Source organism: Hordeum vulgare, chromosome 2H (genome assembly GCF_904849725.1).
Source record: "Hordeum vulgare subsp. vulgare chromosome 2H, MorexV3_pseudomolecules_assembly, whole genome shotgun sequence".
Taxonomy (NCBI): domain Eukaryota; kingdom Viridiplantae; phylum Streptophyta; class Magnoliopsida; order Poales; family Poaceae; genus Hordeum; species Hordeum vulgare.
In genome coordinates, this window is record NC_058519.1 from 441135479 (window position 1) to 441149875 (window position 14397).

General features: G+C 45.8%; 1 protein-coding gene across 1 annotated transcript; it reads right to left on the reverse strand.

The window, feature by feature from the left end:
• Positions 1-77: 77 nt before the first annotated feature.
• Positions 78-11687, reverse strand: LOC123426571 (poly(A) polymerase I). The gene is made up of 13 exons (XM_045110430.1): positions 11426-11687; positions 11220-11330; positions 6508-6605; positions 5996-6082; positions 5680-5810; positions 5529-5601; positions 5382-5427; positions 5175-5284; positions 4951-5058; positions 4810-4869; positions 2002-2063; positions 1279-1591; positions 78-738 (listed from the first exon to the last, which is right to left on the reverse strand). Exons 1-13 carry the CDS (start codon positions 11607-11609, stop codon positions 514-516), a joined length of 1608 nt encoding a protein of 535 aa, XP_044966365.1. The 5' UTR covers positions 11610-11687; the 3' UTR covers positions 78-513.
• Between the last annotated feature and the right edge of the window lie 2710 nt (positions 11688-14397).

The window sequence follows — 14397 nt, forward strand, 5'->3', positions numbered from 1 at the left end:
CGACCAAAAAAAGTACTCAGAAGCGAAACTTGGTGGATTATGAAATGGAATTGCATGGCATACAACATCGTCCGAGATCATAGAAATAGAAACTTTTATTGCACTAGCATTATTTTTTTGCAAGTATTCCATGCAGTCTGGGCGTTTTAGAATACAGCGAAGTAGAACTGTAGAAGGCCATTTGAAATTAGATCCACAGCTTAATAGCATTTCCAACAGATCAGAAATTAACATTGCCTCGGAATAATCTGGGAAGAAACAGTTGCACCCAGAAAGCCCGAGCAGTTGCCATGTCCAACATAAGTGTACACCATAGGCCACGATGATTAACAACACATCATGGTCATGGAAACTGAGTTTATCCCCATCCGACCAAGCAAATAACATCTGCTGCTCTCCCTTGATTCAACACAGCAGCTCAAGCTTGGAAAGCTCCGCAAACTTCTGTAACAGGCCATCGGAGCGTAAGCTGTAGGTGGCACGATTCTCTTCAGGGACCCCTGGATTGATCGTTCAACTTCTAGAGCTATCATCTTCTTTCTCCAGGTTCGGGGGGTATATCGTGTCAAAGACAACAAGCGTGAAGAGGTTTCTTACTTCGGCAGGTGTACCATTTGCTAAATTGTAATAATCGATATTTCCATCACTTTTTGGTTCATAACCAATCTCCTTTTTCCCATGTTGAACACGCTCAACTAATTTGAGAACCTTCAAGTATGCTTGTAGTGGGATAAATACCTAAACCAGAATATGTACCACAATGGTATAAACCAGCATCAGTACAGGATGGAGCGTTGCAATTGTTGCCATCTAGAAAAGATAAAATACTAGTAGCATGGCTGCAGTTCATCTCTACCAGTGCTGGCGATGGTGTGCATGTAAAAGAGGTAAAGAACTAGGAAATGTTAGAATGCAATTCATTAGTTCAGGAGCAGCTATTCCTGGCTAAGTGACTATTCCTACCTGTTAAAATACTATGCTTTATAGGCCATAGTTAATATTGTTACTGACGATATGAGAGTTCTCTTAGACCAGAGAGATGTTCTCCCGTGCTTGGGAGATACTTAGATACACCACTACCCGGAAAGATATCAGCATTAGTTGAAGTTATTTGAAGAAAAAAAAAACTTCGGGCCAGCCTCAGGCTTACCCTTGCAACGTTGGACAGGCTGGGGCCTGGCTTTTCAGGCCTGTCCCAAAGCACAATATTTCAACAGGTCTACTTGCAAGCAGAAAATAACTAAACTAAATATGGAGGGCGGAAAAATTTGCACTTACAAGATCTGAGGACGGTGCTTGAGGGATTTTCGCCATAGCATTTGCAACATAATACTCGTCAGTCATTTCAGTTAGTGCCTGCCTCATTGAGATAGCAAGGTCTTTTACCTCAGCTAATAACCCTTTTTTGCCCCGCACCCGTGGTTCCAAGAGCTCTGAAAACCCAGCATCATGTTGACGGTTGATTGATTGTCCAATATCCACTGCCAGTGGCAGATCACCTCCAAGGTATACAGCGAGTGCAAAAGTAGCCACCACCAAAGGATCCCGTGGTTTGCGTACCAATGCCTCATGGAACGCTAAAATACTTATCCTGTTAAAAAAAAAACAGAATTGTCATCTTAGCAAGTAGTAGTGAATCCCACGGATAAACTTAAAGAGTCTGGAAGGATCTTTATAAGGCTGGTCGTAATGGGAGTATCATAAGTAGTATCATGCATGCCAACTAGGCATATTTGATGAGGTGGCATGAATTTAAATGAAGAAAGAGAAGATTGAGTATCATATTATGATACCGTATCATATTAAATGTTGTTCTACTATGTGTCATGCATGACAATAAATAAACTGTTCTATGATACTAACACATGATACTATGCATTACGGATGTAGAATCATACACTAGTATCATATGTATGGTACTAGTATATGATACTCTCCATTACAATCAGCCTAAACTGTTGAGTTGTACAGAAATAACAAGTTGAATCATTCAACTCTTACCATAAACTATTATGGCATGGCCTGTTAGGTGCAAGAAAACTATCCAGCTTAGAAAATAGGACCTGCATGCATAAGATGGTAAATTTAATAGACAAATCTGGCAACTAAAGCCAAATTAAAAAAAAACTATAGCATGCCACCACAACATGAAATTACGTCCCAAACAGAAATATTTGCAATCAATCTATTATATTGGGTCCCAGCTCTTTTGGCTGATTGTCAAAAACACATTTTTGACCCTAACTAGCTATGTGTTCAAGATTCTGGGAGAATCTGGGGGAAGGTTCAATTCTTTTTTTTTAGAGAAAACGCAAGAGATTTTGCGTTTCGTTGCATTGAACAGATAGAGTGTGGTTACAACCCTCCTAGGAGAGCAAGTACAGGAGGGGGCATGAATGTGAAACTAATGTACATCCCAGGTGGTAGGCAAGATGACTCTGAGGCCACGTCACCAGCACGTGCCCATTGTTCGGCTTCGTCCTTGATCTTAAAGACCAGGACATGTACGAGGGGCTGGGCACCGTCAAATATGCACTCGTTGCGCATCTTCCAGATCATCCATGGCGTTAGTAGGGCGATGGAGGCAAGGCCTTTCCGCATCGTTGTAGGTGTGCTTTGCTTGGCACGCAGCCACCAATCCATGAGCGTGCCTTCGTCGGTAGGTCCTGCGGTGGTCATCCTGAGCCATGCAAGGATCTCATGCCAAGTCTGCTTGGCGAAGGGGCACTCCAGGAGTAGGTGGCGCATCGTCTCGGGAGCTTGGTCGCATAATGGGCACCTCACCTGGTGCTGGAGGCCCCTTCTAGCGAGGCGATCAGCGGTCCAACATCTATCCAGGTTAGCTAACCAGTGGAAGAGTTTTACGCGCGGCGGCGCCCAACTCTTCCAAATGAGCTTCCAGGCGTAGCAGGTAGTGGAGCCCTGAAATGTGGCGAGGTAGCAGGAGCCGGCCGTGTAGGTACCGGATACCGTCCATTTCCACACCAGTTGGTCAGGCGCATCTGAGAGGGGGAAATGTTCAATAGCCTGCTGCCTGCCAGACCTGAATGTATTGGCCGATTTCGTTGATGCCCACTGTCCCTTGGATGTCGCCTGCCCAGCTGTGTCCCTGAAGACCTTCGGCGACGGTCCGGAGCTTGCGTCGACGCTTGGGAATGCAGCTGTAGAGGTCAGGGGCGATCTCAGATATGGACTGCCCATTGATCCAGCGGTCCTCCCAGAAGAGCGCAGAGGAGCCGCTCCCGATGATCATCGTGGTGGAGGCGAAGAAGAGCGCTCTTTCCTCGAGCGAGAATTGCAGGTCCAGGCCATGCCAAGCCCGGTCGTGGTCGGTGCGCGAATACCAGAGCCATCGGAGCCGCAGCGCTAGGCCAGTGCGCTCGAGGTCCTGGACCCCAAGGCCGCCAAGGGAGGTAGGGCGGCAGACGCGGCGCCAGTTGACATGGCAGTGGCCACCGTTGGCGGCTGCGCGCCCCGCCCAAAGGAAGCCACGCTGGATTTTCTTGATTTGCTTAAGGGTCTTCTTCGGCGGCGCAAAGGCGAGGAGTTGATAAAACGAGATCCATGGGCACTAGCACCCAGGACTTATTTTTATAGGAGAATCCCACCCGGGGTGAGCACCACAAATCCGATCCCGACGGGGTTCGAACCGTGGCCGCAGGGTGAGCCACTGCCCACCTTGCCACCAGGCTACAGCCTAGTCCTCGAAAGGTTCGATTCTCAAGATTCTAGGAGAATCGGCCAAAAGAACTGGGTTCCAATATAATAGGTACGAGTTATGTTTGATCCAATTAAACTAGACCATCCAACAAAATGGGCTCAAATGACTGGAAAAATAAGTTAGAACCTAGAATCGCATTAATTGCTCTTAATTGCACAATCATTCACTTAATTTTTATCAGATAGTTTCCTTTACATCTCCTTGCTGAATCAACTCCTTCATTACAGCCTGCATTCCTGCACGTGGGGCACCCCCAATACCCTTTTCTGAGTTGCATATACATCACGACATACATTTGTGTAAAACATGCATTGCACGCACACAATTGCTAGAACTTAAACATTGGCCAACATTTAGCAACTTATTAGTAATCTGAGTAAATTGCCTCAGTGCTGCCAAAGCCTGTTCGCTCCGTAGTACAACTCACACATCACCTCTATCCAAGTACAATTGATGGCCCACTTTTGTTAGTCAATGCACTGGGCAAAAAATTGTTTTTTTTATATATACCCAAAGGAACCTTGACTCATCTCTCCCATAAACACTAATCGTGCTCCCTTGGCATAGGCCTCAATGCCTTAAGCGCCTATGCTCCGTCTGCGTGTGTCTGATAGTCAAGGGCTCACAGCCTTGACAGCTTGAGGGACTAGAATGTATTACAATCCCATTCGATAAGGCCTACAAGCTGAGGAGCAAAGCTTATATGGCTAAGTTTGGCATCAAGAATGTCCTGTGTGCATGTTGGTATGATGAATATGGGAGGAGAGGAAGATGGCACAAATAGGTGACAGAAAATATGACTTTTCCTAACCTATCAACCTTAGTTAGTTCATAGTGGTGTTTTGGAAGAAATGAGCTGTGGGAGCTATTTTGGAGGTTTGCAAAAATCATAGTGGGTACAGAGTAAATTTCTCTATCAATTAAGAAGATGAAAATTAAAATGTTATTTGAGTATAATCTCAAGGGCCCAAACTTTATGAGTCCTCTATTAATTAAGTAAAAAATGAAAAAAAGAAGTTATTTGGGTATATTCTCAAGGGTCCAAACTTTTATCAGTGAGATGTACATTTGAAAAAAATGGAACTTACCAGCAACATGTTAGTCCCATTATCCTTCCTCTTAAAAAGGGTTGAAGAAAAATATGCAGCCTGTATAGTTCAACAAAATAGTTCAGCTAAAATAACCACAACAAACACCACTATATTTTGAGATATTAACCATAGACATACCTGAAAGGGCAATAAATGTTCAAGAAGACCAAATCTCCAAAGCAACCTTAAAGAAGCTTCAGCTGAACCATAAGCAAGCATATAGTTAACCTCCATGAGTAATCTTCCCTACAAGAAGGAAACCAGTAAGAGACAGGCACCTGAGCTCCGTTCTTGCTTATTCAATGCATATGAGAAGACAAACATTCACAAATTATAAGCACATTGTGCATACAGGATCAAACCTTGTCAAGTCTTGCCACAGAACAGGCAAGATTTCTCACATAATAAGCTGTTTCTTTGGGAAAGCTGAATCCTAATCGAGCTGCAATTCTGATTGCACGTAGAATACGAGCTGTTAATTACAGATTGCACATTAATGCCAAATTCACAAAAAAGGCAAAAACAAAAAAAAAGGAAATCTAAAAAGACAAATTTGAAATGATACTGACCACAATCCTCATGGAACGAAGTGGCAGCAGGAATAACAGTACGAACCTGTTGAAAGGGAAAAAGGATGTCATGACAAATAAAGGAAATGATTGATGTTGAACACAAGCAAAGATGATGCAACTAGAACAACTATAGATACAGCAGACCTTAGCTTTCTTAATATCTTCAATGCCTCCCAAGTAGTCGTAGATCTTTTCTGAATACGGATTGAACATTAATCTGCACACATTTGACATCAGCAAATATGCATACCACACCTTGCAGTATGGAAATCAGTTATTATGTAGGAACACCAACCCATTTATAGTGAAGTCCCTCCCTTGGCAGTTCTTCCAGCGTAAATAATCGTTCTTGCTACAATGTGGGCTCTTTGAAGCAGGCATTTGATTGCCACTAGACCCTCGAACATAAGTATTAAAACTTGACACCTGCCAGGAAGGATAAGAAATGTTCAGTAGGCAACACATGTGGTGTGAAAGGAAATCAAATTCAACGATACTCAGTATTCAGTTGGCAGCATATATGGTGTGAAAGGAAATCTAATTCAACAACCCCCCTCTTAAAGTGTGCAATTTCTGACGATCCAGCCAAGTAAGCACGAATATGTACGAACCTCAACAATGGAATTATTGTCATGTACATGAACTATGGGAAACCGCCTTCCTACTATAACAGCTGCTCCTAGAAAGGTGTCTTTCACCTGCAAGAGTTCAAAATAGCATCCTTTGTTGGTAACGTCAAGAAAATTGCTTTTGCATCTCAAATAGAATAAGAATTTGTCGACGACTAGCAATGCAACATAACTGCAAAATATGACACATATGCAAATATACAATTAGAAGTAAAATTATACATAGTTTTTATTCATGCCTTTCACTTATTACGGATAGATGAATGCTGAAGGTACATCTTATTTCAAATAACAAAAAACTGCATGCATCTAATATCAAGCAAATACGCTAATTATTGCAGTTGATCTTGGCGAAACTATTCTTATTCTATAAAATTTGCTATCTCCACATTTCAGTAGAAACATTAGCTTTGAGAAACGTATGGCACACAACAAACCAATTTGTAATAGAATCACTGCATAACAATGGCATGCTCGTTAATATGAGTTATAACCTGCCTAAGATCAGCTGTTGTTATTATATCAAAATCTTTTGGGATTTTCTTCATTATGAGATCTCGAACACAACCACCAACCAAGTACACATCATATCCTGCAAAACAGTAAAACACATAAAACTATCACTAAATCTGGGAGTGCAACAACAAAAAGTCAAACCCGAATGGATACTTCACCTGAAGACATAAAACCTTCGGTTATCATCATGGTCTTAGAATAATAAGGAAAGACAATTATTAACTGTCTGAAAAACTATCAGATCCCTCTGTATGGTAGAGAGCGTAGCCGGAAATACCAGAGAGGAGTTCGCACGGGGGGTTTACCCAGGTTCGGGCCCTCATGGTGAGGTAATACCCTACGCCCTGCTTTGCTTTTGATTGATATGGGAGCACCTCGTGTCAGGGGGTTAAAAGAGGATGATGGCGATGACTGCCGAGGTTTGTATCCAATGGAATAGATGTCGAGAGCTAACCCTAGCCCTGCCTTATAAAGGGGACAAGAGCTAGGTTTACAAGGTCCCCAACCGATCTCATCGTGAAGGGCTCCTTGGTTTGCACGCCAAGATGACGCTTCTGCTCAGAACCGGGCCGGCCCCTGGACACGGCAGCTAGGAATCGGGCAATTTCCTCTCCAATTGTGCAGTGCTTTTCGGTGGCGAAGCATCGAAGGGTCTGCTTGACCGGCTTCGCGTCCTTTCGTACCTCTAGGTTGTGCTCCGCGAGGTGTGCACGAACCCTAGACATGTCGACTGGCCTCCAGGCGAAGATGTCTCAGTTATCCCTAACGAACTGTAGGAGGGTGGCCTCCTGCTCCGTGCTCATGTCTCCTCCTATGACCTTCATTTTGGTCAGATCTTCAGGATGTACTTGAAACCTTTTCGTTTCCTTGGCCGGCTGGAAAGCTTGTATGGGTCTAGGCTTGAAGGGCAAGGTTGTTGTGGTTGGATCACCGGACCTCTTGATCTCTTCGAGCTATGCGGAAGCCAGGGTGGGCTCTGCGAGCTCAACATTGGTGACCTCCGCCCTCATGGTGAGGTAATACCCTACGCCCTACTTTGCTTTTGATTGATATGGGAGCACCTCGTGTCACGGGGTTAAAAGAGGATGATGACGATGACTGCCGAGGTTTGTATCCAATGGAATAGATGTCAAGAGCTAACCCTAGCCCTGCCTTATAAAGGGGACAACAGGTAGGTTTACAGGGTCCCCAACCGATCTCAACGTAAAGGGCTTCTTGGTTTGCACGCCAAGATGACGCTTCTGCTCAGAGCCGGGTCGGCCCCTGGACACGACAGCTAGGAGTCGGGCGATTTCCTCTCCAATTGTGTAGTGCTTTTCGGTGGCGAAGCATCGAAGGGCCTGCTTGACCGGCCTCGCGTCCTTTCGAACATCTAGGTTGTGCTCCGCGAGGTGTGCACGAACCCTAGGCATGTCGACAGGCCTCCAGGCGAAGATGTCTCAATTGTCCCAACAAACTGTAGGAGGGTGGCCTCCTGCTCCGTGCTCATGTCTCCTCCTATGACCATAGTTTCGGTCGGTTCTTCGGGATGTACTTGAAACTTTTTCGTTTCCTTGGTCGGCTGGAAAGCTTGTCCAGGTCTGGGCTTGAAGGGCAAGGTTGTTGTGGTTGGATCGACAGACCTCTTGATCTCTTCGAGCTATGAGGAAGCCAGGGTGGGCTCTGCGAGCTCAACATTGGCGACCTCCGCCTCTATCGCTTTTTTGGTGCTGCCGTGGGCAGTGATGGTGCCATTTGGTTTGGGCATCTTGAGATGCAAGTATGCGTACGAGGGTAGTGGCATGAACTGCACGTAGGCGGGCCTGCCAAGGATTGCTTTGTAGCCCGTATAGAACGACGCGACCTTGAAGCATAGCGTTTCTAAGCAGAGGTTTTCTTCGTCTCTGAAGATCACATCCAACTAGGCTTGTCCAAGGGGTTGCGCCTTTCTGCCCGGCGTGAACCCGTGGAAGCCAGGCTAATGGATGACGGGCTCATACGGGACTTGGAGATTCCCATCTTCGCCAAGGTGTCAGGGAAGATCACGTTGCTCCCGTTGCCCCCCCCCTCGTCCATGAGAACTCAGGGGAGGCAAAAGCCACCGATGATCGGCTCTACTACTAGGGTGAAGTCCTCTTGTCAAGGGACATGGGTGAGGTGGTCGGTGCGATAGAAGATGATGGTGGAGTCGGACCAATCCAGGAATTCCATAGATTTCGACAGTCACGTAGCTTGCGCTGCGCGTGAGCCTGTAATGCCCCGGACACACCCGCCGATGGTCGTTACTTTTGGCGGGGTCTAGACTGGCCCCACAAATCAAGACTAGTCTTTCATGTGCACTTTGTCCTCACTCGTGCGCACCCGGGAACAACTTCCCGGTCGGTCACCCATCCTGAAATTACTCAAGTTGAGCACGCTTAACTTGGGAGTTCTTTTCGAATGGGCTCCAGAAAAAGAAGGAATTCTTTATTGATATGAGTAGTCTATCATCCCGAATAAGCTAGGCTATCACATACACCACCACTCAGAGGAATCGACATCCTCGTCGAGCCACAAGAACGTTCCCTCTTGGCACATACATCTGTGCGTCCAGTCCGGTACATGTGTCATGTCGTATGCCACAACAAGTCACAAACATTATGAACAACATGACCGCGCACCTGACACGCAAACATCCATGTAACCTCAAAGGTCGGCTCTGATACCAACTTGTAACGCCCCGGACACACCCACCGATGGTCGTTACTTCTGGCAAGATCTAGACTAGCCCCACAAATCAACACTAGTCTTTCCTGCGCACTTTGTCCTCACTCATGCGCACCCGGGAACAACTTCCCGGTCGATCACCCATCCTGAAATTACTCCAAGTTGAGCACGCTTAAATTGGGAGTTCCTTCCGAACGGGCTCTCGAAAAAGAAGAAATTCCTTATTGATATGAGTAGTGTATCATCCCTAATAAGCCAGGCTATCACAGGGCCCGACGTGGACAGGGCCCGACGCGTGTCCATGGGCCGGAAGATCATGTGTACGCTCTACGAGCGGGTGGGTTGGTGGGTTGATGAAGACCCAACCATTTTGTCGTGTGTCAAAGGCCTCGAAGATCATGTGTACGCTCTGCAAGCGGGTGGGCTGGTGGGTTGATGAAAACCCAACCGTTCTGAGGCCGGCGAGGACCGGCGTTGCCTTGCGTGCTAAGGGTGATGGTGGAGCACGGAGGCATATGGCTTTGTCGTGCTCGTTGAAGTGGAACTCAAAGCTTTCAAAGTGCATCGTGCTCATGGGGGAAGGCAGCGTCTATAGAGTAGCCCTCGCCCATCAGCGACAAATTTGAAGGAGCCGAAGATGAACGTTTTGCCCGGCATGAAGTCATCAGGCATGACTAGAGATCTGATCTAGCCTCGGTATCCATTGGATACAGCCCGTGGCTGGCACGCCGACTGACGGTGTGGAAAACCGTCAAATCCCTTGGTAGCGAGCGTAGCTGAAAGTACCAAAGGGGAGTCCGCAAGGGGTTTTACCCTGGTTCAGGACCTCATGGTGGGGTAATACCCTATGTCCTGCCTTGCTTTTGATTGATACGAGAGCACCTCGTGCGAGGGGGTTACAAGAGGATGATGATGACGATCGAGGTATGTAACTAATGGAATAGATGTCGAGAGCTACCCCTAGCCCCACCTTATAAAGGGGACGAGAGCTAGGGTTTACAAGGTCCCTAACCAACCTCATCATAGAGGGCTCCTTGGCTTCTGCTCCTAGCCGGGCCCTGGACTACTTAGCAAAGTCGGGTTGTCGCTAGGCCTCTTATGCCCCGGGGTCAGCCAAATATCGAGCTTCCCGTCCGATGGGCCACCCCGGTGTATTGTACCATCAATAATATAATACTCCCTCCATTCACAAATATAAGATGTTTTGGATATTTCAATGTGGACTACATACGGACTGAAATGAGTGAAAACACACACTAAAATGCCTTTAAATACATCCGAATCAGAAAAAAGTTAGAACATCTTATAATAGTGAATGGAGGGAGTAGTTCGTAGCTACCTAACACGAAGGAATTGAACTTCCTTACTGAATAGTGGAACAATAAAACCACATACATTTCTTACCCATTTGATACCATCACCATCATGCCTCCTTTGGTTTACAACAATTTTGTAGGAATTCTAAAGGATCGGAATTTTGGAGGAAAAAATTCTTTTGGGCCCTTTGTTTTGTAGGAATAGAACCCTATTCCTGTATAGGAGACAGGAACAAATCCTTTGCAATTCGAAGGAAAAAAACATTGTCCTATGAACCAATTGACATCTCTTTCACTATAGGATTTGAGATACATCTATCTCACTTCTTATGGTTTTCCTATTCCGATGAAATTCTTATCCTATGAACCAAAGGAGGCCTCAACTGGTAATGCAAGCATTTCATGTGGAAAAATAAAAGAATGCTGCAATTTACTAGTTGTACATGTTCTTTTATCAGAAGATACAAACGCTAAACCATGATATTACCAATAGCTGTGAAGGAACAAACTTTCAGCTAAAAGATTCACTTTAGGGCTAAAAAGAAATCCTTCAATAAGTTTATCAGAGGCTTCCCATAAACTCAAGACAGATAACATTCGTCTCTCCTCAAGAAAGGAAGAAAGACAAGAATCATAATGACAATTTAGTGTTTCCACGATAACAATCAAGCCAACAAAAAGGGGCACACCTCTGCTACGGAGACGGTGGAGGACGTTCCATGCCTCGTCGGGAATCATGGACTCCTTGTACCCGAACCGCTTCGCGCTGACCTGCTTCCATTCCGGCCCGTCCGCGTCGCCTGAACAGACCACGGCCCGTTCGGGGGTGTAAGTGAAATCACAGTGTGTCACCATCAGACCAGCGGAGAATACGCAAGAAGAGGTGCAAGCTTACCGGCGGAGGCGGTCGAGGGGTTGGAGTCGGAGGGCGAGGGGGAAGGGGAAGGAGACGGGCCGCGGCGGCGTCGGCGAGGGGAAGCGAGCGCGGCGAGGGGGGAAGGAGCGAGGCGGCTGGGCCGGGAGAGCGCGCCGAGACCGGTGGTGGCGGCGAAGCGCAGCTCCGGCGAGCGAAGCGCCATTCCGATAGAGGCGGCGGCGCACGCCAGGGGACGCGCGGCGAGGGGGATGGGATAGCAAACAGACGAGACGAATATGCGGTGCGATGGAGTGCCTCTCGCGGAGGAGCTGATAGACAAAGCCAGCCCACTCGCGGGCCGTAGCCAATAGGCCGTGGATCTTCACCGATAAGTGGGCTCGCCAAGCCTGCACGGGACAAAATCACCTGTTCTGACCCACCTGATAAAAATATTACATACAATAAACTCGTTGGAAAAGAATTTCACGTTTTGACCCTTTTAGAAACGTCAGAACCCGTGGTTTTTCTGGTCAACTAAGAACCGTCATACTAGTTTATGTTTGTACACTTCTGCAACGCCATATTAGTTTGTGTTCATGTTGGCGTCCAACGCCAGCCAGCGTGACGTTTTTATGTTGGGGTGCAACGCGATCATCATGGCATTTCTGTATGAGATATTTATTAAAGCCCCACCCTCCCCCACCAGGTCACCATTCCACTCACTCTCTTCTCCCCACCTCTCCCCCAAGTTGCAGCCCCTTATTTCACCTTTTCTCCCCCATTTGTCCCCTCTCAAATCCTTCCAAAAGAATTAATTTGGTCCATGGATCTGGTGTCATTTTCATTGCTTGAGGTAATCTCCTTCATCTCCCAAATTTTGATTGGTTGGATTTGTGTATTTTGGTGGTTTTTTGCTCATGTGTTTTCTAACCCTAGTTTTGAATATTGTTCCAAAATGTGATGTTCTTAGTGTATACTAATGATTATAGTTGTTTCAATAATGTTGCATTGTATTGGTTGGGTTATGCTTATTGTTGAGAATTATGGTTAGGGTTAGGGTTAGGGTAATGCTTAATTTAGATGGACATAGATGTTTCTTAGTTGTTTTGTTAGAAATGTGGTGTACTTAGCATTGGTACTTTTGTTACTTTTTTAGATTAATAAGATTGTGAATATTCATTATGTTGACAAAGAGGCATTCATGAATGTTGATATTGTTGACAATTATGAGAAAGAGTTGATATTTCTTAAGAGTCCTGCTTATGAAGAGGTTGTGGAAGAAACACGGATAAGATTGAAGTGGGTTGATCCAAGTGACCAAGTTGAATTATTAGGAAGATATGATGTTGGGTCGGCACACAAGTGTCGAATGAAGACAATGCGTATCAAGTCCAATTTGCATCGGTTTACATACAAGGAGGTTGTTGCATCCTCGATAGTCAAGTCACCCAAAGTGTTTGCAAGTAAGGTGGTCAGGGCTCCTCTTTTGCACGTTGACTTGAACCAACCCTTAGTACATGATTTGAGCCCGATTAGTAGTGTGCCACCTACTGTTGAGCATAAAGTTGAAGTGGAAGTCAATGAGTATCCCCAATATGAGTTCGGAGGTAGTGCACCGATCAAATATGATGGTCATGACTCGGACGAAGAGTATGAGAGGCACCACAAGATTGTTGGTGACGTAGAGGCTCAAGTAAGGCATGATGACATGGATCCTGACATTGTGTATCAGCGTGCTTGTGTGGATGAGTCGGATGATGAAGGCCCGGTGAATGAGTTGGACGAGGATGGCTTCACTGAGAAAGAAGCGGAGTGGTATACAAAAATCACCAGTAGGGATCACAAAGTTCCCTTGTTTTGTGATGTTAGCCTTGCAGATAAGGCTATAGTTGACGGTGGCATGAGCAAGACAATTGATGCTAGAATGTTTCCAAGTAGCACACCCGACGCGATTTCTACGTCTTACCCAAAGAAAGGTTTGATGTTCGAGCACATGCTAGAAATCAAGATGTGGTTGTGTGAGTATGCCATCAAACACTACAGGCCTTTCATAGTTGTTCACTCGGACTGCAACAAGCGATACACCGTGAAATGTGAGGTAGAAAAATGCAAATGGAAAATCAATGGAAGACTCATGAAAGATGGTTGGTGGAAGATAGTTGCAGTGCAACTCACCAATTCACACCGCCGATCGATGAAGCACCGACGACACACCATCAGCTAATCTCGGAATTCATCGGTTATAAATACCAGAAACATATAGTTGAGGATCCAACCATTAAAGTGAAGTTGTTGATGAGTTGGGTTTACGAGAAGTTTGGATATAAGGTCAAGTACGGGAAGACATGGAAGGCCAAGCAAGTCTCTCTTAGAATGTTGTACGGTGGATGGGAAGAGGCGTACAACATGCTATCCAGGTAGCTGGACGCCATGTCCTATAGAAACCCCGGAATGTACCACTATGTCCAAGATATTGAAGGAGTGTTCCGTCGTGCCTTTTGGACGTTTGGCCCATGCATTGCAGCTTTTGAGCATTGTCGTCCGGTTTTGTCTATTGATGGAACATTCCTCACAAGCAAATACAAGGGCACACTAATGATAGCAATGGCACATGATGCTAATGATCAGGTGTTGCCTGTGGCATTTGCTTTGGTGTCCGTGGAGAACCAAGACAACTGGGAATGGTTCATGAGACTTGTGAGAAGCACGGTCATTCCTCCCAATAGGGAGGTATGCATCATATCCGATCGGCACCAAGGCATACTGAAGGTCGTGGATGTTCACATGCCAGGGCATCCGAGGCTTCACCATCGATGGTGCATGAAGCACTTCGTTGCAAAGTTTTACACGACTTATAAGAACAAAGATCTGGCGAAGGATCTTAACTCCACATGCGTGTCCTTCTCCGTTGAGTCATTCATGAAACGATTGAACATAATCTATGAGAAGGCAAATGAAGGTGGGAAAGATTTCCTAGAAAGGAATATTGATGAGAGACACAAGTGGTCATG

Coding starts and splice junctions, on each gene's coding strand:
- LOC123426571 (XM_045110430.1), bottom strand. CDS start 11,609: ATGGCGCTTCGCTCGCCGGAGCTGCGCTTCGCCGCCACCACCGGTCTC. Junction 6,083..6,507: donor CAACAGCTGATCTTAGGCAG/GTTATAACTCAT, acceptor GAACTCTTGCAG/GTGAAAGACACCTTTCTAGG. Junction 5,428..5,528: donor AAGATATTAAGAAAGCTAAG/GTCTGCTGTATC, acceptor CCCTTTCAACAG/GTTCGTACTGTTATTCCTGC.